The following is a 27,282-nucleotide window of genomic DNA, read 5'->3' as shown; positions in this document are numbered from 1 at the left end:
GGGTTCCCTGGCCGGGCGAGGCTTGGTTGGAGACAATGGCATGGCTGCAAGGCTTGTTCACCCTTCAGTTACTCTCCACATGGATCCCACCGGAACAGGCGTTTCCTGTTGGGGATGGACCGGCCCCGGGCTGCGCTAGCACCAGCCGCCTTGGCCCAGCTGGGGGGACTGGGGCGCAGAGCTGGAGAGCAAGACCCGCCCGGGGGGCGGAGTCAAGACACGCCCCGCCCCGCGCTCTGTGGCTGGGGGCGGGGCCCGGCTCCGTCCGGGCCTGCGCCGGTCACGGCCAGACAGGCGGGATCCTCCCCCGGCCCCGCCCCCTCGCGCCGGGCGCGCATGCTCAGCCGGGGCCGGGGGAAGCGGGGACGCCGTGCAGTGAGTGAGGGAGGCCCCCTGTGCTCTGTGGTGGGGTGGGCCGGGCGAGCGCGCGCGCGCGCGCGTGGAGGGGAGGGGAGTGAGGTGTGGGCCCCCCGCCGGGCCGGGCGCGCGCGCGCGCGCGCGTGGGGGAGGGGAGTGAGGTGTGGGCCCCACTCGGTGCTGTTACTGCTCTCGCTGATCCCGCTGTCTCTGCTCTCTCCCCAGCCGCCGGCAGTGCTGCCCCATGGCGGTGTCGAGCCTGACTCGGGCCTTGGGGGCCCTGCTGCTGTCTTCTGCGCCGAGCCTCCCGCAGGTACCGGCCCGCGGCCCTTCCGCCTTAGGAGGGGAGGGTGGGTGGGTGCCGCCTGGCCGGAGTAGGGTGGGCTCGGTAAGGGACCTGGTGGCAAGCTCGCCCCACATCTGGTAGATCCGGTATAAGTCCCCGTCACTTCCATCGTGGGGCTGGAGGGCTCTGTTCTCGGGGCTTCACGTTTGTTTTGGATTTCCCAGAGAGCCCAACCTCCCAGGCTGGTCTGCCTTGGGGGCAACCTCCTCCCTCCGTGCCATGGATTCAGCACTTCCTCCACCCTCTCCACCAACGACCCCATGTGGAAATGCAGGATCAAATACACCACCAGACCCATTGGCATGAAAAAGACAGGTGGCCGTGATCACACAGGTATGTCTAGAGTGCAGATTCCCTGCAACCCGCCAGACTGGGGCAGCTGGGTGAGAACGGGCTTCAGGGTTACCCTCAAGGGACCCCATTCACCTGCGGGGTGATAGAGGAAGCAGAGAAGTTAATGGCCCAAGGTCCATCCCGTGGGGCTAGGAAGGGTCTGCTCTCTGGGGCTCTGTCTTGTTTGTGGAGCCCACTCTTCCTGCATGCAGCCCAGGTGCATTGTTAGCATCTAGGCTATGCTGGGACAGTGAGCTGCAGGAAGCTACGCTGGGGGCTGAGAATGACCCGGTGTGGCCAGATGCTTCCTTCCATAAACAGAGCAAGTGTGTGGATGGATGCAGGAGACGGCACATCTGGCACCTGGGTGGGAATCAGTGTCTCCTGAAGGAGTTGAGGGGTGGTTGCTTCCTGAGGAGTTGGGTCAGGGCCCAGGAGTGGATGGAGCCGGCTCAAGGATGGCTGTCTGTGCAGGTCGTATCGCTGTGCATGGGATCGGCGGGGGGCACAAGCAGCGCTACCGCATGATTGACTTCCAGCGGCTGCGCTATGTACCTGGGGCCGAGTCCGGCCCCTACGAGGAGAAGGTGATCCAGGTCCGCTACGACCCCTGCAGGTGAGCGGCAGTGAGGACTGTGGATCAGGTTTTTGCTTGGGGACGTGTCTGGGGTGTGAGGGGGACGTGCATGGGCCTGGCTGCCCTATGTGGGGTGGGAGGCACTGTGGGGCCCATGGTAAACAGTAAAGCTTTCTCATGCTGTGTGAGCCTGGTAGTCTTGCTGCTCTCCCCACCCCAGGGCCCTCACTGAGCTCCTCTTTGTCTGAGGCAGGTCGGCTGATATCGCCCTGGTGGCTGGCGGCAAGCAGAAACGCTGGATCATTGCGACAGAAAACATGCAGCCTGGTGACCTCCTCAAAACCTCAGGGCACATAGGCAGGATGGCAGGTGAGCTTGGGCAAGCTGCTCTGGGTGAATCCCAGGGCATAGGGCTTGGCTTCCCTTGGCAGGGGCTGCACTGCTGCCTCTTGCAAGCTTCAGAACAGCATCTGCCATGGGCCATAGCTGCTCAAGCTCAATGTTAGTGCAGCACATCTCCATGGAGACCCTCAGAGTCACACCACATCACTCCGTCTACACTGGGACTTGTAGCTGCTTCGGATACGGTGTCAGCTGGAAGGAGCCAGCCTCCCATGTGCAGCCAGCTCTCTGGGACACCAGCCAGGACCCTCTGATGCAGGGATACAGGGTGGGTTGGTTGAACAGTCTCAGAGGGGAAATGTTGAATGATGGTTGGGAGAACTTTAGATGTTCTCATCCTGCTGCGAGAGCCTGTCCTGAGGGTGAGGCAAAAACCCAAACCAAGACATTGCCCTGGAGTCTGCGCTGCAGGGTCAGAGCCTGTGCTGGCCCTGCCATGGAGTGAGGGGGTTAGGCCAGGTGGGAAGTTACTGTGGGGCCTTCTGCTGGGATTGGGAGCTGGAGAAGCCCCATTTAGGCCTCCCTGCAGTCGCTGTGATCAGCAGACTTGGTGCTAGCACACTGATGGGGCTTTGTCTTTCAGTCTCTGCCAATGAGGGGGATGCATACCCATTGGGAGCTCTGCCTGTGGGGACCCTGATCAATAACCTGGAAAGCCACCCTGGGAAAGGAGCGCAGTACATCCGAGCAGCAGGTGAGATGGACCCTCGCCAGGATCACAACCAGCATTAAAGCAGATCTGGTCTTGTCCCTCAGTTCGAGGAGAGCAGCCTGGATGGGGTTGAGTAGAGGCCAGATGACTGGATCCATTTGGTTTGCCTCCAGGCAGGCTATATCCTAGGTTCTCCCTCACTCCACCTTGTTGGGGACTGAGCAGCTTCCTCTGGCTTTGGTGCTGGTCTGAGGTGGCCGGCTTGGGGTGCCCAGTCCCGGAGAGGCAGGGAACTGTGGGTGCTGGTCTGAGGTGGCTGGCTTGGGGTGCCCAGTCCCGGAGAGACAGGGACCTGTGGGTGCTGGTCTGAGGTGACCGGTGGGGGGGTGCCCAGCCCCGGAGAGGCAGGGTCCTGCGGGTGCTGGTCTGAGGTGGCTGGCTTGGGGTGCCCAGTCCCGGAGAGACAGGGACCTGTGGGTGCTGGTCTGAGGTGGCTGGCTTGGGGTGCCCAGTCCTGGAGAGGCAGGGACCTGTGGGTGCTGGTCTGAGGTGGCCGGGGGGGGGGTGCCCAGTCCCGGAGAGGCAGGGACCTGCAGGTGCTGGTCTGAGGTGACTGGTGGGGGGGTGCTCAGCCCTGGGGAGGTGGGGATCTGCAGGTGCTGGTCTGAGGTGGCCGGCTTGAGGTGCCCAGTCCCGGAGAGGCAGGGACCTGCGGGTGCTGGTCTGAGGTGGCTGGCTTGGGGTGCCCAGTCCCGGAGAGACAGGGACCTGTGGGTGCTGGTCTGAGGTGGCTGGCTTGGGGTGCCCAGTCCTGGAGAGGCAGGGACCTGTGGGTGCTGGTCTGAGGTGGCCGGGGGGGGGGGGTGCTCAGCCCTGGGGAGGTGGGGATCTGCAGGTGCTGGTCTGAGGTGGCCGGCTTGAGGTGCCCAGTCCCGGAGAGGCAGGGACCTGTGGGTGCTGGTCTGAGGTGGCTGGCTTGGGGTGCCCATACCCGGAGAGGCAGGGACCTGTGGGTGCTGGTCTGAGGTGACTGGTGGGGGGGGGTGCCCAGCCCCGGGGAGGTGGGGATCTGCAGGTGCTGGTCTGAGGTGGCCAGCGGGGGGGTGCCCAGTTCCGGAGAGGCAGGGACCTGCGGGTGCTGGTCTGAGGTGACCGGTGGGGGGGTGCCCAGCCCTGGGGAGGCAAGGACCTGTGGGTGCTGTGGTACCAGGGAACCAATGCTGATTCCAGGCTGGTATCCTGGGCCTTTGCCCTCCTTCACCATCTTGGTTCAAGGTCCCTGCTCTGGCAGCTCTGCCCCAGGATGGGGAGAATATTTCCTATTGCTTTGCCGGTTATACAGCTCTCCCCTAGCCTCAGTTGTGAGGCCTGACATCCCAAAACAGCAACTCCTGGTTGGGGAAGGAGCTAATATCTTGTCCCAGTGGGTGAGCAGTGCTCCCAGCAGGGCACTCCCAGGGCGTAGGGCCCTTCCCAAAGCTATCTGCCTGCCCCAGGCCAGGGGGCAGGGGTTCCTTACCCGTTGAGTCTGGAACACTCCCTTCTTGTGAGTATGAAAATCCCGAGTGCCTTTGTCCCCTCCCGCCCGCCTCCTTCAGTGACAAGGGAAGAGGTGAGGGCTCTGTGCATCTGGGATGGAGCCACTTCTCTCTGAGGCACTGCAGAGGGCTTCAGCTGGTTTGCTGGCAAGGGATCATTTGCTAAGGGAGGAGGTTGCTGGCAAGGGACTGGTTGCTAAGGGAAGCCAGAAACTAGCCTGCCCTCTCCTTGTGTGCTGCAGGGACCTGTGGGGTGTTGCTAAGGAAGGTGAATGGAACGGCCATCGTGCAGCTGCCCTCTAAAAGACACATGCAGGTAGAGGGGGGCGAGGGGGATGAGGGTGGCATGCAGATGCCTCTCTGCCCTGGGCTCTGAGCAATGTCAGCAGCCAGAGGATGAAATGTGACTGGATCTGCCCTGGCTGTATGGGCTCAGACCTGTGGAGCAGAGACCTGGCCCTGGATACGTATCCCAGTGTGGACAGGCCACTGAGCTGAGGCAGGGAGGGATGAGGCCTGGCTCTCAGCTCTACCCTAAGTTAGGGGACTCCCCTACCCAGCTGTCCCCCAGCCTCTGGTCTTTGTCTCAGCTGTATTCTCTAGCCTGGCCCATCCCATGGGTGGGGTCCAGCAGTGGGAGGCACCTGCCCTGGTGCAGTGGGGGCAGACCAGTGCCTGCCAGGCCTCCCACACATCGGAGGGGTTCCATGAGAGGACACGCAGCTGTTGGGGCTGGGGCTGTGTGCGCAGGCAGAGCAGCTTCTTGGCAGCAGGGGCCAAGAACTCTCCCTAGGCAGCCCTACCCTGGGTGCTGTCTACCCCGGGGGCGCTCCTGCTCACAGCCTCTCTCTTCCTCTGGCAGGTGCTGGAGACCTGCCTGGCCACCGTGGGGCGAGTTTCCAACGTTGACCACAACAAGCGGATCATTGGGAAAGCCGGCCGGAACCGCTGGCTGGGGAGGCGCCCGCACAGTGGCTTATGGCACCGCAAGGGCGGCTGGGCGGGACGCAAGATCAAACCACTCCCACCCATGAAGAGCTACGTCAACCTGCCCACCGCAGCAGCTCGGGCTTGACACCTGGCACCCGCCCCCAATGGCTCTCAATAAAATCAGCCCCTCAGCTCTCACTTGTCCTACAGCATCTGCTCTGTGCACAACTGCAGGGGTGCCCTGATGGGATCAGTGCTAGCAGGCTCCGCATACTGCTTGTGTGAACCTAGCCTTGGCACCGGCATGTTCAGATCCCCTAGAGTGTGGGTATGGGGCTGCTGACTCCCAGCCGCTGGGCTCGTCTGAGCCTTGGGCCATAGAGGTGGGGAAGGGGCTAATGAATTCCTGGAGTGTTAAATGGATTTGCCCTGTGTTCTGTCCCCTTCAGCATCTGCAGGAATCCTAGTCCATGCATCTTCCCCGTTTCCCAGAGCCCTCTCCACTGCAAGGGAACTGAACCTAACCTCCTGGGCCTAGCATGGTAAAGATCCTGTTCTCTGTGAAGGTGTGGGGGGCTGCTCACGGGTCAGAGCCTACCAGTTGGTCCCCCTCCCTACTGAAGTTACTGGACCCTTTCCAAGAACCTCGCTTCCTGGTGCTGGAGACGCTCCAGTAATCTGCATCCCTCTCCAGATTATGGCTGCTCTGGAGGGGCTGAATTTGGGGAGATGACCACTCCCCTGTCCTGTTGCCTGCAGCGATGATGGGGTTGCCAACCAGTTACCTACTAGATGTCCCACAGTGAGGTTGGGACAGTCCCAACATTCTCCTTCTGGGTTATGGCTGGATGGTACGTACTGCTGGGCTGCCCTTCTCCTGAAGAGGAGATAGCCACTCTCATTGTCTTTCCTATGGGGAAGCTGCCTTGGGGGACTTGGCTTAGAAAGCCATATGGTGCTGCTTTGGTACAGAAGCCTGGCATGGGTTCATGCTCCCACTGCTTGGGCCTTTCTCATAATCAGTTTCAACTGTAGGAGAGATTTGTCCCTGGCGACCTTGTCATTGTCCCTGGGAGAGAATGAATTTCAGGTGCTGGACTAAGGTCAGACCTGCTGGGATAAGCACAGTGAGTTGCAAGCCTAAATCCTTGTCCTGGAGTGACAGGGACATGGGTCTGTGCCCCGATGGCTAAGAAGCCTGAGACCTGAATGGGGGCCCTTAAGGAGGTCAGGAAGGGGATCAGAGGAGCAGTTAACCCCAGAACTGTGATACCCAGAATCAAAGGGGAAAAATCCATACAAAAAACCTGGCCACCTGAAATGCAGAGATCCCAATATAAAATGAAATTTTGGGGACTGGGGGAGTCGGGCCTCCCCACCTTGAATCTATAACAGGATTCCCTCCTGGTAGCTGAGTCCAGTAGTCGTGTCCTGTAAGAGGGAGGGAGGGCTGTGTTACTGCTTTACAGAGCTCAGCAAGTTCCTCTAATGAAATGAGCATAGAATGACTTTCCACAGTCAGGCCAGCCAAGTCACAGCACCATGAAACACAGGTCTGTCGCATCTTACACACATTTAACATGCGCGATTTCAGCTTTACGCGGTCGGCAAAAACAAAACAAAAGAGAAAAATATCAATTTTAATACTGTACCTGTAGAGCGGGCGATTCCGCCCGCCATTGAACTCAACGTAATTTTGACTATACGCGGTTTTCGCTTTACACGCTAACCGCGGAACAGAACCCCCGCGTAAGATGAGACAGACCTGTACCCTCTTAGTAACTAGAGCTGGGTGGGTTTTTTTGGCAAAGAGTAGATTTTTGGGGGGCACCAAAACTATTCATGAATTCAGGTTGGCTGTTTTGTTTTTGTTTTGGAAACGCTGAAGTGTTATGTTTTGACATTTTCAAACCAAACCCTACCAAAAGTTAAATGAAATGTCATTTTGAACCTTGAGTTTGATCTGGACAAAGTGTTTGTTTGTTTGGTGGTTTGTTTTTTTGCAAGAAAAACCAAAACAATTAAGTTTCTGTTCAAAATGACCCGAATGTTTTATTTATTTATTTTTTTAGCATGACCACTGAACCAAAAAATCAATTTGCTCAGCTCTGTTATTAATGGTACTACCCCAGGGGGAGGGGTCAAACAAAATAAAACGTCGGGTGGCCTTTCTAAAGGCTTCAGCCCCTCCAAGCAGAACTCTTCACAGCAGGCATGTGGAGAAAGGCTTTTGCAGGATGAGTGTGGGGGGAAAATGACAGGATAGTGGGCTCAAACATGTAGAACTCCAATACCACCTTGAGAAGGAAACTTGGATGAACCGACTACCAGTTTGCTCTGCTTGCTTGGTGCCACTCCAGGGCAGTGCAAAACAGCTGGAATGTATGGGCAAACTGGCCCTTAATTTGCTACTAAGCAGCTCCAGAACTTTGAGGCGCAGTGATGTTGTGAACCAAGGCATCTACCAGTAAGAACTTTTGACATGCATAGTTCCCCTCACATCATGGATTCATTTCTACCATGGCATGCAAATGAGCCTGAGTGGAAGGGTGATGATTGTTTGAGGTACTTCTGAGGTCACGATGGTCCCAACGGGAGACAATGGGTTAGTTTAGTTTATAAACTCTCTAAAAATGAGATTTCAAGATCTGAAAATTCTTTTAAGATGGCGTTTCAGGCGGATAGTATCTGTTATTGAAGGATGAAAACATTACAAGAATGTTGTACTCCCCCAAAGCAAGTGTTACAAACACAGAGAAACACTCAAGGAAAAGAACATAAGGGCCGTGCTGGGTCAGACCAACGGTTTATCTAGCCCAGTATGCTGTCTTCCAATAGTGGCCAATGCCCAGAGGGAATGAACAGAACAGGCCATCATCAAGTGACCCATCCCCTGTCACCCGTTCCCAGCTTCTGGAAAACAGGCTAGGGACACAGCACGTGGGGTCACGTGTTCCTGGAAGAACTCCAAACATGCTGAGCTGTGGAAACAGACAGGGAGATGGGACTCCGGGCCTCCCTGCTAGTTTATGTAAAACATGGGACCTGATTGTGGGAACGAGGGTTTGCTTCACATGCCAGGTTCTGAAGATCCAAGCAAGACCGTCCCTATCCCCAGACCTTGGATGGGCAACTGTTCTCAGGGAGACCCTGTTCCCTGGGTGCAGAGTCCTGCTGCACCCACGGTCCCTGCACCTGAGGCAGGAGGGTTTGGAAACCCACTCCTAGGTGCAGGCTGTCACTGGAAGGCCGCCGGGATGGGAGTCCCCTGTGCTGCTTGCTCCAGGGGCCAGGACCATAACTCCTGCGGCGCGAGGGGATGGGGGAGGGGCCGTGGCGCGCGCGGCTCCGCCCCCACCTGGGGGCACGGCCTCCTGCCCGGCTCTTCCCTGTGGCGGGCGCGACTGCCGCGGTTTGACTCGAGCGGCGAGCCGTAGTGGGCGGGGTGCGCACGCGTCAAGGACCCGGAAGCGGCGCGGGAGCGGCTGGAGGGAGCAGGTAACGAGCGGAGCCGCCCCCTGGGAGCCGTCTGGCCCCGCCCCCAGCTGTCCCCGAGCGGGCCGGGAGGGGCCGAAGGGAGGCCGCGGCCCCGCCCGGTCCCCGCGGGAGCTGCGGGGGGGGGTCTCCCGGGTCCGGGGGGGCCCCGCCGCGCCCAGCGCCCTCGCTCAGGGCTTGCCCGGGCGGGCGGGCTGCTGAGTGCCCCGGGGCCGGGCTGCGTGTGGCCCCACTCCCCGCGCTGGGCAGGGCGAGCCGCCTCGCCGCCGTGAGACCTGGGCCCAGGGGCCTGGCTCGCTCCTGCCCACAGACCGCGGCTTGCTGGAGGGACTGCGCTACTTCGGGGGTCCCGGTGGCCCCCGTGAAGGGTTCGCTGGGCTGTGATTAGCGTAGGTCTCCACAGCAGCCCTGAGCCAGCCTCCCACGCTGGGCTCGGCTCGCGGGGCCAGTGCGCTAAACACGGGTGTAGGCAGCGCTGTGAAGCTGCAACCTGGTCTGGAGCCTGGGCTCGGGAGCCCAGGGAGTGGGGTGGCGGCTCCAGACCGAGAGCCTGGGCCCCAGCTCAAGCTGCACCTTCAAAGTGCTGGCTGCCCCGGTGGCGGGTTTAGAGTTAGTGGGGCCCTGTGCTCAGCTCCATTGTTGGGGGGGGGGGTCCCCCTCGGGACCCAGCCAAGGAAAAGAACAGTCTCTCTCATCTCCCCCCGCCCCTGGTTTTCATTCTTTTTTTCTTCCTCCTTCTCCTCTTATAAATAATAGGAAGTAAATGAAAATGAAGTGAGGTACCTGGATTGTTTTTTGTAGTCTAACGTTTTTTTCACAGACCACAGGAAAATTGCTGAGGGTCTCGGCAGGCCACTTAATGATCTTTCCAAATATTGTTTGTACTGTTTGCTAACTATTGTAAAGCACTTATAAGAGGGCTTAGTAAAAAAAAATGTAAAAAAAATATTGAGGTGTGGGGTCTGGGCAGGTGTTAGGATGTGGGAGGCAGCTCAGGGTTGGGGTGTGGGGTCTGGGCAGGCGTTAGGATGTGGGAGGCAGCTCAGGGTTGGGGTGTGGGGTCTGGGCAGGCGTTAGGATGTGGGAGACAGCTCAGGGTTGGGGTGTGGGGTCTGGGCAGGCGTTAGGATGTGGGAGACAGCTCAGGGTTGGGGTGTGGGGTCTGGGCAGGCGTTAAGGATTTAAGCAGCTCAGGGCAGGAGGCTGAGGGGGGTATGTGTAGAGGGAGTGCGGGGGCCCTGCCTCTGCTTCGCTGTGCCCTGATTCCATCCCCTTCCCCGCCCCACCTCCTCCTTGCCCCCATTCCATCACTTCCCCAAGTCCCCATCACCGCCCCACCTCTTCCCCTGAGTGCGCTGCGGTCCCGCTTCTCTCTCTTCCTCCCTCCCTCCCAGAGCGCCCTAAGGCACAGCAAACAGCTGTTTGGCTGCAGGGGAGGAGCAGAAATGCGGCGCGCTCTGGGGAGGAGGTGGGGGATGGAGGAACTTGGCTCCCGATGGGTGCGGACGCTGCAGCAGGAGCTCCAGGAGCCAGATTCTGCCCCCGCAGCTGCCCGGCCCGGGGGCCCCGTGCCAGGGCACCCTGTGTTTTACTGTAAATCCGCCTCTGCTCTATACACCTATTTGTAGAGAACTAGGGTGAGCCATGTTAGCCAGAGTCTGTGACCCAGGCTGGGACGCTTGCTCCAAAATGCTGTGTGGACGTACCCATAGTGTTTAAGGCCAGAAGGGACCACCAGATCATCTAGTCTGGCCTCCTGTAAATCACAGGCCACCAGCAGCGCCCAGCACCCGCACATTAAACCCAACAACTGAAATTAGACCAAAGTGTTACAGCCCTCAGGAGACTAAACTATTGAGTGCTACAGGCAGAGAACAGGAAGGCCCGAGGTGCACCAATGGCAGGGATTTGGTGAGGTGAGACATGCCCAGGTATACGAGCAGGTGATTCGCTCCTCGTGCTGCAGAGGAAGGTGAAAAATCCCCAGTGTCCCTGCTAATCTGAGCTGGGGAAATTCCTAAATTGGTAAAGATGCAAAAACTATCAGTAAGAATATTTTAAGTACATCAGAACCAGGAAAACTGTCAAACAGGCAGTGGATCCTCTAGGGCTATGTCTACATGGGGATAAAAAGCCCAAGTCTGGCTTGGGTCAGTTGCCTTGGGTTCGGGCTTCGTGGCTGAAAACTGCTGTGTAGATGGTTGGGCTTGGGCAGGAACCTGAGCTCTGGGACCCTGCAAGGGAGGAGGGTTACAGAGCTCTGGCTCCAGCCTGAGCCCAGAAGTCTACACAGCAATTTTTAGCCCTGAGCCCCACAAGCCCAAGTCAGCTGACCTGAGCCAGCCGTGATTGTGCTGTGGGGCTTTTATCCTCCTGTAGACATAACCTAGACAACAAAGATGCTAAAGGAGCTCTCAAGGAAAACGAGGCCATTGCAGAGAAGCTAAATGAATTCTTTGCATCGGTCTTCACTGCAGAGGAGGTGGGGGGAGATACCCACATCAGAGCTATTCTTTTTGGGTGGCAAATGTGAACCACTGTCCCACACTGATGTGTCAGAAGAAGTTGTTTTAGAACAAATTGATAAATTAAACTGTAATAAGTCACTGGGATTGTTTAGTCTGCAGAAGAGAAGAATGAGGGGGGATTTGATAGCTGCTTTCAACTACCTGAAAGTGGGTTCCAAAGAGGATGGAGCTCAACTGTTCTCAGTGGTACCAGATGACAGAACAAGGAGTAATGATCTCAAGTTGCAGTGGGGAAGGTTTTGGTTGGATATTAGGAAAAACTTTTTCACTAGGAGGGTGGTGAAGCACTGGAATGGGTTACCTAGGGAGGTGGTGGAATCTCCTTCCTTAGAGGTTTTTAAGGTCAGGCTTGACAAAGCCCTGGCTGGGATGATTTAGTTGGGAATTGGTCCTGCTTTGAGCAGGGGGTTGGACTAGATGACTTCCTGAGGTCCCTTCCAACCCTGATATTCTATGATTCTATGACCAGGACCAGATGGTATTCAGCTGAGAGTTCTGAAGGAACTCAAATGTGAAATTGTAAAACTAGTAGCTGTAGTACATAACCTGTCCCTGAAACAAGCATTTTACCACGTGACTGGAAGGTAGCGAATGTAATACCAATTTTCAAAAAGGGCTCTAGAGGCGATCCTGGCAATTACAGGCGGGTGAGCCTAAGTTCAGTACCAGGCAAATTATAGTAAAGAACATAATTATGAGGCACATAGATGAATAAGACTTAGTCAACACAGCTTTTGTAAAGGAAAGTCATGCCTCCCAATCTATTAGAATTCTTTGAGGGTGTCAACAAGCATGTGGATAAGGGTGATCTGGTTGACGTAGTGTTCTTGGCTATTCAGAAAGCCTTTGAGAAGGTGACACAGGTCCACAGGATTGGTGCTGTGGCCCCAGCTTTGGAACGGTCTCTAGGAGGGACCCGTTCAGTGTGTCAGATCCCTAGGGGTCTCGCTCTTCCTCCAGGGTAAGCCATGCAGCTTCACCGGCTCCTTAGATTGGACCTGGAGCACCCCTGCTTTTCACACTGAGCCCCATTCTGCAAGTCCAGCTGAGACAGACTCCTGATGGAGTTCTGAATTTTAGCAGCAATTACCTTGGGCAGGACACAAAAAAGACTCATTTTGTTCAAAGACTACACTTCAATTAAATGATAAAACACTTTTTTTTTTTTTTTTTTGCAAACGGGACATGACAGTGAGGAACATTCTCTCGGTTCAGGCTCTCACAGCTATGTGTAACTCCAGCTTTCATCATGAAAGCAGTTTCTAGGGGTGGATTGCCAGGGGTACTGCGATGGAATGGGAACATGCGAGGAATGTGTGGGGGGAGTTTGGGCAGGGCATGGAACAAGTTCTGTACTGGCTGCAGGGGGAGTCGTGCATGGATGTGCTCAGACTGCAGTGCTATGAGGGACTCTGTCTGACCCTCCAGTAGCTTTATCATCCACTCCTGTCCATGTATTATCCCCTCCTGCCCCTGTCTCTTTTCCAGGCTTTACAGCCTGAGTTTTCATTAACTGTCTCCCTCCATGCTCTAGTTTCCCTATGTGCTGTCTGTTGACTGCAGCACTTCTCTAAACCTATCCTCCCTACTCTTCCTGGTTCGTCTCCTTATCTGACAGAGGGTCACTACACATACCTAGGGGGAGTATTCTGAATATTGGCACCCTTTTCCACAGGCTGGGGTAATCAAACCCGATAGCTCACTCCTAAGGGTAACCCAGGATGCAAGGGAGCATCTCCTGCATGTGTGCGGCTTCAGATCAGCTCCATATGCTGCTCACCTGTGGGCTGCTTTGGTCCTTGCTGAAATAATTGCTGGCTGGTGCAGCAAAGTTTCCTACAGCGGGGGGAGAAACAAGGCAGCTCTCCCAAGGAATCTTTGGCGGAGGATTACAGAGTACCTACACAAAAGGTTCGTAGAGATCTCTCTGGAGGATTCCCGGGACATCCCAGTGTACATTAACAGACTTCCCCACTGCGTAGCTGCATAGGCTCTGTTGTTAATTTATCTCCCTTATCCCTCTTCTACCATATAACAAAGTAAATGAGACCTCAGTCTCCTATCATTGTGCAGTATCAAAGCAAAATGCGTGCTTACCAGAGCTTGCCTCTCCTGCATCATACATGCCAGAGCCGGAGTGCTGGGACTGGCGAGATCTCTCTGGAGTCAAAACCAGGCCCTAGCTTGCCACGGCACCAGATGACCCTGTCACACGTCCCACATCCTCCTCCAACTCCACTTCCTCATCCACCACTTACTCCTCAGGGTTGACTCCACTGGCTGTTGCCTCCAGTCCCCCCAAAGCAGCCACAGGGCTCATGGCGGTGGGGTTGCCACCAAGGATGGCATGCAGCTCCTTGTAGAGCATCTTGTCTTTGGCGCTGCACCAGAGTGACGGTTGGCCTCCCTTGCCTTCTGGTACGCCTGCCTCAGCAACTTGATCTTAGCACAGCATTGCTGCATGTCCCTTCTCCTGCATGCCACAAGCAATCTGCCTGTAGATATCAAAGTTCCTACAGCTTGAGCAAAGTTGCGATGGCACAGCCTTCTCTCCCCACAGACCCAGCAGATCCAACAGCTCCGGTGTACTCCATGCAGTCTGTTGCGGAAAGCCGGCATGGTCAGCTGGGAAGGTGCTGAGTGAACAGTCCATGCCGAGCAAACAGGAAGAGGAATTTCAAAAATTCCCGGCCCTTTAAATGAGGGAGGAGATCATGCCTGTGTACCTTCAAGGCAGTGGAGTTCGAAGTGCTGACCAGAGCGGTCATGCTGGGCATTGTGACACCTCCTAGAGGCCAGTTGGGACGACATAAGCAAGTGCAGTGTCTACACTGACACTGCGTCGCTCCAGCTAGGTCATAGAAGGCTCTGTGTTGTTCGCTGAGGTGGTTTTATTTTGTCAGCGTAGCAGGGGATTTACATTGGCGGGAGGAGCATTGCAATATGTGCACCTCCACTGTTCTGTCGACAAAACTGTGTCATGTAGACAGGGCCTCGCAGGGGGAATCTTGCAAAACTGGGTGACTGGGCAACGAAATGGCAGATGAAATTCACCATTGATAAGTGCAAAGTGACGCACATTGGAAAACAGAGTCCCTACTATAGCTATAAAGTGATGGGTCTAAATGAGCTGTTACCACTCAAAGAGAACTTGGAGTCGTCATGGCTCGTTCTCTAAAAGCTACGGCTTAATGCACAGCAGCGGTCAAAAAGGCTAACGGAGCATTAGGAACTATTAGAAAAGGGTTAGAAAATATCACAGTGCCACTATATAAATCCATGGTGTGCCCCTACCTTGAATACTGTGTCCAATTCTGGTTGCCCCCTCTCAAAAAGGCTATGATAGAACTGGAAAACGTTCAGGGAAGGACAACAGAGATGATCAAGGATATGGAAATGCTTCCGTACAAGGAGAGACTAAAAAGATTAGGGCTGGTCAGTTTAGAAAAGAGACAATTAAGAGGGGATGTGATAGTCTATAAATCACGAATGGTGTGGAAAAAGTGACTAGAGAAGCATGATTGACTCTTTCCCACAATACAAAAACCAGGGGTCACATGATGAAATGAACAGGCAGCAAGTGTAATACAAACAAGAGGAAATACTATTTCACACGATGCACGATTAACTTGTGGAACTCATTGCCATGGGAGGTTGTGATTGGCAAAAGTATAACTGAGTTAAAAAAAGAACTCGATGAGTTCATGGAGGGTAGGCCATTAGCCAAGATGGTCATGGATGTGACTCCTTGCTAGGCGTGACCTTGAGCTTCTGACTGCCAGAAGCAGGGATGGGAAGATGGGTGGATCTCTCCAGAATTGTCTGGTTTTGTACGCTCCGACTGAACCTCTAGTATTGACCACTGTCAGTGACAGGATCCTGACCTAGATGGACCATTGGTCTGATCCAGATGGCCAGTTTTATGTTGCTTCCTGACCCTCATAGGTAAGACTAAGATTTTGTCATGGTTATTTTTAGTAAAAGTCACAGACAGGTCACGGGGGAAAAAACAAAAATTCACAGAAGCCTGTGACCTATTTGTGATTTTTTACTAAGAATAACTGACAAAATGGAGAGGGAGGGGGATCCAGCACCCCCTGCTGCCTGCAACGGCTCAGAGCTCCAGGGTCTGAGGCTGGGAGCTCTGGGGTCCACCTGCAGTGGCTGGTGGCTGGGAACTCTGTGGTCCCTCCGCCGCCCCAGGGTCGAAGCGGGAAATGTTACGGAGGTCTCTGGAAATCAGAGCCCTGGCCCACCCCAGCCAATGTCCCATTCTTAGCTGTGAACCAACCCTGCCTCTAGCCTGTATAACCCAACGAATATTTGGCCTCAATCCTGCAGACATGTATGCCCTGCTTAACTTTCTTGCAGCAGTGGGAGAGGCAGAAGACATTGGTGTGAGATGAGGGAGGAGGGGACTACAGGGAGCTGAGGTCTGTGAGTCTGGCTGCGAGGAGGGTGTGGATTGCCACGGGCACACAGGGGCGAAAGAAAATGCAGGCCTGTTATTTACCAGGCTGCACGTGGCAATAGACTATATTGGTAAGGGATGCAAGGAGAGTATGGGTCACGATGCAAACTGCAGACACACACACACACAACTAAAATTAATCAATTTAAAGTTTTATTGGGGATAATTACAAGGGGTAAGGGAGCAGCGTTTGATTAGCTAATAGAGTTAATGAAACTTAAAACACACAATGACTAAAATATCTACTAACAATATTTATAAACAAAGATGCAGCAATTAGTAATAACTGATACTTACAAATACAAACCAACGCATAACGACCGGCAAACGTAGAAACTCTGTTTGAAACACGTGAGCTGACAGAGAGGCTTCGAGGTGATCAGGCTCGGTTACAGGTGAACACAGGATACACAGGATTCGTTTTTCTTTCTCCTCTCCCTGCCTGCACATGGCAGGCAGCCCATAAAGTACCAACTATGACATCATAGAAGTGTCATAGTGGACGGGGCCCAAAACCTGTTTGTGTTTTTCTCTGATTGGCACAAGCAAAGTTTACACCAAGTAGGGGAGCAGGTGCCTCAGAGTCTGGCTTTGCCCCCAAAAGGTGAGGAAATGCATATTGTTTTAGAATGCGTGCAACACTGAATGACAAAAGAAGAGGCCAGGGCAATACCAGTATGGGCAAGTTTTACAGGATGCAGACAGGAACTCATCTCAACAGAGGGCTGGAAGGAATTACAGGATGGTTCTGAACCGATGCTGGGAGCAGAGGAGGCTGTGAACATGAGCGTGATGTAGTTGTGCTTTCCTGCATGGGAGGGTGAGGTTTCAGCAGAGGTGGTCATAGAATATCACGGTTGGAAGGGACCTCAGGAGGTCATCTAGTCCAACCCCCTGCTCAAAGCAGGACCAATCCCCAAACTCAATCCCCAAACGGCCCCCTCAAGGATTGAACTCACAACCCTGGGTTTAGCAGGCCAATGCTCAAACCACTGAGCTATCCCTCTCCCCGGGTCTGGGAGCCATGGGACGCTTGGGCAGTAATGCAGAGGTGGTGACTTGCCTACGGTGACAGCAGATCAGTGGCAGGGCTGGGAGCAGAACCCGGTCTCCTGAGTTTGTCGAGTGCCCTGTCCATTTGACTGTGCTGCTTCCTGTGGGATGGGCTAGCTGGGCTTTCCATCTGCCGGGATGGCTTTGCCAGGGATCTGGCACCCTCTGACTCCCCCAGTAACCCAGGGCTGGGCCCCAGGTTCATAGGGGATTTAGGTTTGCATGTGGAGCTCTCGCTCATCTGCTGACGGGGATGTTGCCCACAGAGCTCTGATCTGGGGCACAGAATGCCAGGAGGCCTGACATGCAGAGCTCTCCATCTCTAGTCCCCTCTCCTACCAGCTGGGTCCCAGAGGTTCTTCCTTGGAGCGCTCTCTCCCCGAGCTCTCGACCGGGGTTCCTAGGTGGATCATAACCTGCTCCTGCCTCTCTCTCTCTGCCCAGACATTCCCCGTCATGGTGGGCGAGAGGAGGAATGGAAACCTGCTCGTGCACCTGGGGCCCACGCTGCAGGCCCACCCCGAGGAGCTGATCCGGCAGCGCCGGGGCCACGATGGCCACACCGAGTACCTGATTCGCTGGAGCATCCTCAGCTTGGAGGAGGGTCCAGGGAGCAGCACCAATGCCTCTTCGGCGGAGAGCAAAGCGGAGAACATCCTGATGTGGATGTCGGCAGAGGAGGTGTATGCCAACTGCCCGACGCTGCTGGGCAAGAGGAAGCCCGAGGGGCAGCGGGTGAAGGAGGAGAAGGCGCCCAGCACGTTCCCTCCGGACGTCACGCTGGACGAGGCCTCGCTGCTGGAGATGAAGGCTGACGTCAGGAACCTGGTGCAGCGGGCTAGCCGGCAGATGGCCGGGCCCACGGGCCCGGAGTCCTCCATCCTCAACACCATCCACGTGCTGAGCGCCTACGCCAGCATTGGCTCGCTGACAGGCGTCTTCAAGGAGACCGGGGCCCTGGACCTGCTGATGAAGATGCTGTGTAATGAGGAGAAGCAAATCCGTCGCAGCGCCGGCAAGATGCTGAGGGCCCTGGCTTCACACGACGCAGGTGAGATCTCCTGGGCAGGAGCCCCAGAGAAGGGCTGGGCCAGGCCCAGATGTTCTGGGGGGATCCTGGAGCTCTCTGGGAAGGGGAAGAAGTTTATGTAGGGCCCTTTCCAAACAGCTAAGGGACTCGGGACTGGGGTCAAGTCCCTTTGTGTACGGGACTGGCTTCTGCTGCCTGAGCCACCCCGCTCCAACCAGGCGCTGTGCATGCTGCCCCACTGCTGCTGTATGGGTGACTCTGCCCAGATGCCCCTTCCTAGGGAGCCTGCAGGCTGATGGTACCAGCTGGTACAGTACAGAGCTGTGCTCGCTGTCTGGAGCGGCTCACAACCGGGCGTGCCAGCCTCAAGGCATGGTCAGAAAGCAGGGCAGACGCCCCAGACCAGCGGTATGTTCTGTAATTAGAAACGAGTGTGAACGCCTCACCATGGAGTCACAGACAGTCCCTTTCGGCACTCCAGTCTATCACCAGGAAACTGGACTGAGTGATAGTCACTTTACACTGAAAATCACAACAATATTCAGGTCACTCCCAGTCCCAAAGGACCAGTCACTTACCCAGGTCAGTTGTACCTCAGATTTCAAACCCAAGACAATGCCTCGAGCCAATCCTGTAATAAACGAACTAAAGATTTATTAACTAAGAAGAGAAATGAGGGTTATTTTCAAGGTTAAAACAGGAAACATGCGCACAACTGAGTTACAGTCTTAGATTTAAGAAGGTACTGTCAGGTTCTATAACAAGTAGCTGTGTGTGTCCTTTAGGGCCAACCCAGGCCAAGCGGCATGGGCGTCTCTTGCTCGTGTTTAGGAATCTTTGCCCCTTTGAGTCCAGGCAGCAAGAAGATCTCAGGGATTTTTATCTCCCCTCCTTGCCCCGGAATCCAAGCTGATGGGATGAGTTCGTGCACAGGTCTCCCCTTCCTGGAGGGAGCGAGGCACGCAGTCAACAAGGTCTCTCTCCTTGGATGGTCCACACTGCCTCATCTGCCATCAGGGGGCCCCCTCGGGTGCAGAGCAAGCACTTTCCCTGAATGAATGCTTCCTTTCCTGTTCAATGAGTTACATAAGTACAGAGGTTTGCAATGCAAACGCTCGATACAACATCACACCACAGGTTACAGAGATTGCAAGTGAAATCAATACACGCAGCATCCTACCGGATTCAGAAGGTCTAGGCATCACACCCATCATTACAACTCTAATATTTATCTTCCCAAGGCTAACCCGCAGGTGAGCCAGACCGGTTTCCAGCTCCGTATTTGTCAGTGTTCAGTGAGGCTGGGGCCTTGGCATGAGCTGGCACGTGGTCTGCCAGCATCTCACTCACCTGGACAGCCCAGCTCAGGCCAAACTCTAGCTGGAATGGAACAGGGGTGTCTTCAGGTGCACTGGGAAGGGGATGGCAGCTGGTGTTTGGCCCTGCCCATGTGTACAATGGCGCCTCCTTGGCTTTGTACACGAGCCCCCGTTCTGAGGGGGCCACACTGCAGACTTGGGCTATTGTCTCCCCAGGAGCTGCCCTGCTCTCCTCCCCTGGGCAGTATGAGCAGCACAGGGTTTTGAGACAGTGGAATATGGGTCGAGGCAGAGACCCCGCAGGTTGGGTGCATCTGAGAAATGTCTCTGGGATCCCAGCCCTTGGTTTCCTCTCCAGGAGCTTCCGCCGGGGCGCTGGGAGAAATGGAGAGAGGGCAGGGTGCGAGTGCTGGGAAGATTGAGACGCTCCTGAGGGGTGCCGGGAGAAATGGAGAGAGGCCAGGGCGCGGGTGCTGGGAAGATTGAGACGCTCCTGAGGGACGCCGGGAGAAATGGAGAGAGGCCAGGGCGCAGGTGCTGGGAAGATTGAGACGCTCCTGAGGGGCAGGTGGGAGAAATGGAGAGAGGCCAGGGCGCGAGTGCTGGGAAGATTGAGATGCTCCTGAGGGGCGCTGGGAGAAATGGAGAGGGGGCAGGGCGCAGGTGCTGGGAAGATTGAGACGCTCCTGAGGGGCGCTGGGAGAAATGGAGAGAGGCCAGGGCGCGAGTGCTGGGAAGATTGAAACGCTCCTGAGGGGCGCTGGGAGAAATGGAGAGAGGCCAGGGCGCGAGTGCTGGGAAGATTGAGACGCTCCTGAGGGACGCTGGGAGAAATGGAGAGAGGCCAGGGCGCGGGTGCTGGGAAGATTGAGACGCTCCTGAGGCGCGCTGGGAGAAATGGAGAGAGGCCAGGGCGCGAGTGCTGGGAAGATTGAGACGCCCCTGAGGGGCGCTGGGAGAAATGGAGAGAGGCCAGGGCGCGAGTGCTGGGAAGGTTGAGACGCTCCTGAGGGGCAGGTGGGAGGGAAAGCACTCAGCTGGTGTGTGTCGCTGCTGCAGGGAGTCGGGCCTACGTTCTCCTGTCCCTGAGCCAGCAGGACGGCATTGAGCAGCACATGGACTTCGACAGTCGCTACACCCTCCTGGAGCTGTTTGCGGAGACCACGTCCTCCGAAGAGCACTGCATGTCCTTCGAGGGGATCCACCTGCCCCAGGTACCCGCAGGGCTGGCTAGCTCGGGGGGAGGGGCACAGGAGCAGGGGGCTTCACTGGGTGGGGGACTTGGAGGCCTGTCTGGTATGGAGATGGACGGTGTGGTGACAGGAGAGAGCTCAGAGACCTATTGGGGAGGGGAAGGTTGGCTCAGGGTGGCGAGGATGGGGGAGGGTTGGCTCAGGGTGGGGAGGACGGGGGGAGGTTGTGCGGAGGGTTGGCTAAGAGGCCTGTTAGGGATGGGGAAGGGGAGGGATGGCACAGGGTGGGCAGGCTGGTGGGGGCCTGTTGGGGGTGGGTAGCGATGCTCCAGGACAGGTGAGCAGGCAGGGGGGTGGGAGGGGAGCTCTCGTACCGTGGCTCTGACGCCGTGTCTGTTGCAGATCCCCGGGAAGCTGCTGTTCTCGCTGGTGAAGCGCTATCTGTGCGTCACCTCTCTCGTGGACAAGCTCAACAGCAGCACGGAGCTGGGCGGGGAGCGGCAGGACTGCGCCGTGCCCTGCGCTCACGTCGGGGAGAGGAGCCGCATGCAGCGGGAGTTCGAGTTCAGCATGGCCATGGCCAATCTCATCTCCGAGCTGGTGCGGGTGATGGGCTGGGACCGCAGCCAGAGGATGGAGCTGCTGTCCCTGCAGGAGGGGCAGCCGCGGGTCGTCCGCTCCATCTTCCAGCCCAAGGCTCCCGCCTGCGCTGCCGTCCAGGTGGCCTCCTGCCCACCCCAGAAAGAAGCCAGTGCCTTCAAGACGCGCTCTGCCTTCCCGAGCCGCAGCAGCTATGTGGAGTACGTGCAGGGGAACTTGGTGCGGGGCATGCGGGTGCGCATGCTGGAGGACTACGAGCAGGTCAGCGCTGGGGACGAGGGCGAGTTCCGCCAGAGCAACGACGGCACACCGCCCGTCCAGGTACGCCTGCTGGCAGCGGGGGGGCTGGGTCAGGGCTGCCGGGCACTTGCCCGGTGTCTGGGGGAGCCTCTTGGCCTGAAGCTCCCTGGTGCCTGGCTGCGTCCTGTTCCTGTGTGGGTTTGGAGAGCACCACTGGGGCTGGCGGAGGCCTTGGGCTTCCCTGCTGGCTTGAGGGGTTCTGTGGGCCAGGCTGCTCCTCCTGGGTTGTGGGCAAGCTGCCCTCAGTAACCGGTTTGTGGGGCTCCCTCCAGGTTTATTGGCAGGCGCTGGGCCGCACCTACTGGGTGCACTGGCACATGGTGGAGATTGTCAGTTCGTCTGGCCAGGCGGAGCGGGAAGTCCAGGAAAAGGTGTCCAGCCTGACGGAGAACCTGAAATTGACCACTGGTGAGTGCTTGCTGCTGTGTGGTGGTGGGGGCCTGCTGGGCTCTGCCCCTGCTCTGCCCATGCTGGGCTGGGGCTGGCAGGGCCTGGCCTCACCTGAACCTCAAGCTATTCCTGGGAAGAGGGGAGCTCGGGCCATCTGACCCTGCCACAGGCCTGGTGAGTGACCTTGGGCAAGTGCGTGTCTTCTGTGCCCCGGTTCCCATGTCTAGAGAGGGGGGCACTCCCTTGCCCCACAGGATACAGTGATGACACCCCAAAACCCCGGGGAGGTGCCCGGTGCTGGGGCCGTGTGGACACCTCTCTGGAGACATGCATTTGTGCTGGCAGCCTGAAAGAGTCCTGTTTGGGGAGCAGGTCACATGAGGAAGGGAATTAAGGTTCTGCACCCATCCCCCATTTCAGTGGGATCCCCTCCCAGCAAGTCTTCCTTCCCTCTCTGCCCAGGGAGTGCGCACCGCTCCTTTCCTCCCGCACCCCGAATGAAGAGGGAGATATGGCTGGGAGGGGGCCGCACACACACTCCGCTACCGGGAGACAAACCTATCTAGCTGTCTGGGCGCAGGGGTAATTCTGTGGGCAGGTGAATGGTAGGAAGGCCAGGGAGATGTCGTTTGATTTGTAAAAATCGACAAAATCCTCATTTCAATTATGTCACCCTCTGTGGTGTGGGGTGGGGAGACGCTCGCTGCCCCCTGGCTCCCAGCTCCAGGTCCTCCAGTCGGTGGAAATTCTGATAACATGGTGTCATCGGAAATGGGTCGAGTTGGGGATCTCTCGAAAGCCCTTCCCCTCCAACACAGTGGGCTCAAACATGACCAACCTAGAACAATGGTGTAGTGTATAGTCAAGAAGATTTAAAAATTGCCGGCTTTTAGTTACACTTGAACGCGGGCGTGTCGACGTGCCGCCTCGCAAAGTTAGTGTGGCCCGGAACTGGCAGTTTTGTGTCATCAGTCAGTGCTCAGAACGCAGGTCGGATTTCCTTTGTTAATGTTCCAAATGACTGGGAGCGGAAGGAGGGCTTCAGGGGAGTTTGCCGTCCTCGGCAGAAAAGGAGCAGCTCAATGGTATTAGCAGCTTTGCTTGTTATGCCGAAAGTTTTAATAAGGGACTGGTTAAGACGTGAGCGTCTGTTGCGGATTGTGGGGGAGTTAGGGCCCTGCACCCCTCTTCCCGAGATTCACTGTGACTCTCAGCCAGCCAGTAAAGCAGAAGGTTTATTTAAGGACAGGAACACAGTCTCAAGCAGAGCGTGTAGGTACGACCGGACCCCCTCAATTAGGTCCCTCTGGGGGGCTCAGGGAGCTTAGACCCCAGCTTGGGGTTCCCTGCGTTGCACCACCCAGCCCCAACCGAAAACTAAACTCTCAGCCCCTCCCGCTGCTCCTCTCCTTTGTTCAGTCTCCCGGGCAGAAGCTGTTAATTCTCCCCACCCCCGTTCCTGGCTCAGGTTACAGCTCAGGTAGCTTCCTTCAAGGGAAGTCCCACATCCCCATTGCAACCCCCCTGCAACATTCCCAGGTCAAATCTGCCCTGCTCCGTCACATCTCTCCCCCCTTCGAGACTGAACTGAGCGAGGTCACTCTGACCAGTGACCTGGGGAAGTTCAGGGCTCCCTCTCCGGGACAACGCGTCCGCTATCAGGTTGTCACGTCCCTTCACATGGACCACGTCCATGTCATAATCCTGCAGGAGCAGGCTCCATCTCAGGAGCTTGGCGTTGGCTCCTTTCATCTGGTGCAGCCAGGTCAGGGGAGAGTGGTCGGTGTGCACGGTGAAGTGACGCCCAAAGAGATATGGCTCTAGTTTCTTGAGGGCCCACACCATGGCCAGGCATTCCTTCTCGATGGCCGCGTAGTTCTGCTCCCGGGGTAGCAACTTCTTGCTCAGGTACACGATGGGGTGTCTCTCCCCCTTTTCATCCTCCTGCATTAACACCGCCCCCAGTCCTGTGTCTGAGGCGTCGGTGAACACCATAAAGGGCTTGTCAAAGTCTGGGTTTGCCAGAACTGGGCCACTGACCAGAGCCTCCTTCAGCGCCCGGAGAGCCTCCTGGCACTCCTCGGTCCAGACCACTTTGTCTGGCTTCCCCTTCTTGCACAGCTCAGTGATGGGGGCGGCTATGGCGCTAAAGTGGGGCACGAACCTCCGATAGTACCCTGCCATCCCAATAAAGGCTTGGACCTGCTTTTTGGTTTGAGGAGCGGGCCAGTCTCTGATCACCTCCACTTTGGCTGGTTCCGGCTTTAGGCAGCCACTTCCCACCCGGTGGCCTAGGTAGGATACCTCAGCCATCCCCACCTTGCACTTCTCCGGTTTTACGGTCAGCCCAGCCTTCTGGAGTCGGTCCAGCACTTGTCTAACCTGGGATATGTGGTCCTCCCAGGTCTGGCTAAAGACACAGATGTCATCGATATACGCCACGGCAAAACTCTCCATCCCCCTCAGTAGCTGATCCACCAGGCGCTGGAAGGTGGCCGGCGCTCCCTTGAGGCCGAAGGGCAGGGTCAGGAACTCATAGAGCCCCAGAGGGGTGACAAAGGCCGATTTCAGCCTGGCATCTGCATCCAGCGGCACTTGCCAATAGCCCTTTGTAAGATCCATGGTGGTAAGGTACCGAGCACCTCCCAGCTTGTCTAGGAGCTCGTCCGGCCTGGGCATGGGGTAGGCATCGGCTACAGTGATGGCATTGAGCTTCCGATAGTCCACACAGAACCGGATCGACCCGTCCTTTTTGGGGACCAGCACCACCGGCGAGGCCCAAGGGCTGGAAGACGGCTGGATCACCCCCAAAGCCAGCATGTCATTGACCTCTCTTTCCAGGTCCTGAGCAGTTTTCCCTGTGGCTCGGAAGGGGGAGCATTTTATAGGCGGGTGCGATCCTGTCTGCACCCGGTGGACAGTCAGATTAGTGCGTCCAGGCTGGTTGGAAAACAGCTGCTGGTACAGATGCAGCACCCCTCCGATCTCAGCTCGCTGGGCAGGGGTTAGCCGATCAGAGAGAGGAATTGCTTCCAGGGGGAAGCCAACTCTTGTCCCAGGGAATAGATCTACTAAAGGGTCATCTCCCTGCCCCTCCCACTGTCCACACACGGCCAACACCATATTCCCCCTGTCATAATATGGCTTCATCATATTCACATGGTACACCCGGTGGTGGTGTGCCCGGTTCGACAGCTCCACCACATAGTTTACCTCGTTTAGTTGCTTGACAACCTTGAAGGGCCCTTCCCAGGCGGCCTGGAGTTTGTTTTTCCTCACGGGGATGAGGACCATCACCTGATCCCCAGTGGCGAAGGCGCGGGCCCGTGCTGTGCGGTCATACCAGACCTTCTGCTTCCTCTGGGCTCTGGCCAGATTCTCCCTGGCCAGGCCCATGAGCTCGGCAAGTCGTTCCCGGAAGGTCAGGACATACTCCACCACCGACTCTCCGTCAGGAGTGGCCTTCCCCTCCCATTCGTCTCTCATCAGGTCCAGGGGCCCCCTTACCCGCCTTCCATATAGCAGTTCGAAAGGCGAAAACCCGGTAGACTCCTGGGGTACCTCCCTGTACGCAAACAGCAGGTGAGGTAAGTACTTGTCCCAGTCCTGCGGGTGCTGATTCATAAATGTTTTCAGCATCATTTTTAGCGTCCCATTGAACCTCTCCACCAGCCCGTTGGATTGGGGGTGATATGCTGAGGCCCAGTTGTGCCGGACCCCACATCTCTCCCACAAGCACCGGAGTAGGGCCGACATGAAGTTGGACCCTTGGTCCGTCAAGACTTCCTTGGGGAACCCCACTCGGCTGAAAATGGTCAGCAGCGCATCCGCCACAGTGTCTGCTTCAATGGACGATAAGGGCACTGCCTCGGGGTAGCGGGTGGCGAAATCGACCACCACCAGGATGTATTTCTTCCCAGACCGGGTCGTCTTGCTGAGAGGTCCCACTATGTCCATGGCCACCTTCTGGAAAGGCTCCTCTATGATGGGCAAAGGTCTCAATGCTGCCTTCCCCTTGTCCCGGGCCTTCCCCACCCTCTGGCAGGGGTCACAGGATCGGCAGTACTGCCGGACGTTGGTGAAGACCCCGGGCCAGTAAAAGTTCTGTAGCAGCCTCTGCCTGGTGCGCCGGATCCCCTGGTGCCCTGCGAGAGGGATGTCATGGGCCAGGTACAGTAGCTTGTGGCGAAACTTCTGGGGAACCACCAGCTGCCTCCTGATCCCCCACGACTCCACTTCCCCCGGGGGAGCCCACTCTCGGTACAGGAACCCCTTCTCCCACAGGAACCTCTCCTTGCATCCTCTCCTCATGGTCTGTACCACACTGAGGTCAGCCAGGCCCCTTAGCTTCTGCAGGGAGGGGTCCTTCTGCAACTCGGCCTGGAACTCGGCGGCTGGGGAAGGGATGGGGACCTGCTCCCTCTCGTCGGCTGGGTCGGAAGCCCCAGCCACCCCGCGGCCTGTCCTTGGGTGTTCCCTCCCCACCCGGGAAGGGTTCGCTGCCTCCGGTGGGACATCCTTCCCAAGGTCAGGGCGTAGTGCCCCTCGCCGGCTCTGGCTACGGGTCACGACTAAGGCGGTCTGGGGGCTGCTTGGCCAGTCCTCTAGGTCCCCCCCCATCAACACCTCAGTGGGCAAATGGTGGTGCACTCCCACGTCCTTGGGGCCCTCCTTGGCCCCCCATTTCAGGTGTACCCTCTCGCTACGGGAACCTTGAATGGGGTCCCGCCCACCCCGGTCAGGGTCAGGAAGGTGTTGGGCACCATCCGATCTGGGGCCACCACCTCGGGCCGGGCCAGTGTCACCTCTGCGCCCGTGTCCCAGTATCCATAAACTTTCTTCCCATCCACCTCCAGGGGAACAAGGCACTCGCTCCGCAGGGACAGCCCCGCGCCAACCCTGTAAATGGAGAACTTTGAGTCCGGAGCATCTGGCCCCCCAGAGAAGCTGGCCGGGGCCCCTTCTCTCTCTTGAGCAGTTGATAAGCTGCCAGCCCCTCTTGCGTGGGAAGCCTGCCCCTCGTCCGTCTGGGCCTCTACCAAGTTAACCCGGTGCGGGTTCGGTCTGCTCAGTCTGTCCTTGAGCTTGGGGCACTGGGCCCGAACGTGGCCTCTTCGGCCGCAGTAATAGCAGCTCAGGTCCCGTGGGTCCCCTCGAGCCGGTCGGTTGTCCCTGATGCTGGGCCTTCCCCGTGGGAGGGGATTCCCCATATTCCCCCTTTGGGAGGTCCCAGGGTGACTCTCTCTCTGCATCGCGGCGGGCCTGTTCCTTTGGGGCTCCTCCCTGCCACCCCCTGACCGGCTCTTTACAAACTCATCAGCCAGCTGCCCGGCGTGTCGCGGGTTCTCTGGCTTTCTGTCCACCAACCACAGCCTCAGGTCGGATGGGCACCGCTCATACAGTTGCTCCAGTACCAGCAGTTTAATCAGGTCCTCCTTCGTCTGGGCCCCACCAGCCCACTTGCTGGCGTATCTTTCCATGCGGACGGCTAGTTGCAGATATGAGATCTCAGGGGTTTTATCTTGACTCCGGAGCCTTTCCCGGTACATCTCAGGAGTCAGCCCAAACTCACGTAGCAGGGCCTTTTTGAATAGTTCGTAGTCCCCTTTCTCTGCCTCTCCCAGTTGGCGGTACAATGCCACGGATTTGGGGTCCAGTAAGGGGGTAAGGACCCGGAGTCTGTCCGCGGGATCCACCCGGTGCAGCTCGCAGGCCGTCTCAAAGGCCTCCAGGAAGTCATCCATGTCCTCCCCCTCCTTGTATGGGGC

General features: G+C 57.0%; 2 protein-coding genes across 2 annotated transcripts in view; both read left to right on the top strand.

Moving 5' to 3' along the window:
* Window positions 1–285: 285 nt before the first annotated feature.
* Window positions 286–5,333, top strand: MRPL2 (mitochondrial ribosomal protein L2). The gene is made up of 8 exons (XM_054024044.1): window positions 286–375; window positions 583–670; window positions 868–1,036; window positions 1,511–1,652; window positions 1,867–1,982; window positions 2,599–2,709; window positions 4,448–4,521; window positions 5,068–5,333. Exons 2-8 carry the CDS (start codon window positions 602–604, stop codon window positions 5,278–5,280), a joined length of 894 nt encoding a protein of 297 aa, XP_053880019.1. The 5' UTR covers window positions 286–375; window positions 583–601; the 3' UTR covers window positions 5,281–5,333.
* Window positions 5,334–8,549: 3,216 nt separating this feature from the next.
* LOC128833828 (cullin-9-like) overlaps window positions 8,550–27,282 on the top strand; it is a 43,533-nt gene continuing 24,800 nt past the window's right edge. Inside the window, exons 1-5 of the mRNA XM_054022006.1 lie at window positions 8,550–8,633; window positions 17,127–17,733; window positions 20,091–20,245; window positions 20,627–21,145; window positions 21,397–21,532. Of these exons, the coding sequence (XP_053877981.1) occupies window positions 17,139–17,733; window positions 20,091–20,245; window positions 20,627–21,145; window positions 21,397–21,532 (1,405 nt within the window). The 5' untranslated portion in view covers window positions 8,550–8,633; window positions 17,127–17,138. The remainder of the gene's footprint in view (window positions 8,634–17,126; window positions 17,734–20,090; window positions 20,246–20,626; window positions 21,146–21,396; window positions 21,533–27,282) is intronic.

Source organism: Malaclemys terrapin, chromosome 3 (assembly GCF_027887155.1).
Source record: "Malaclemys terrapin pileata isolate rMalTer1 chromosome 3, rMalTer1.hap1, whole genome shotgun sequence".
NCBI classification, from domain to species: Eukaryota; Metazoa; Chordata; order Testudines; family Emydidae; genus Malaclemys; species Malaclemys terrapin.
This window is presented reverse-complemented; position numbering and strand designations above follow the sequence as displayed.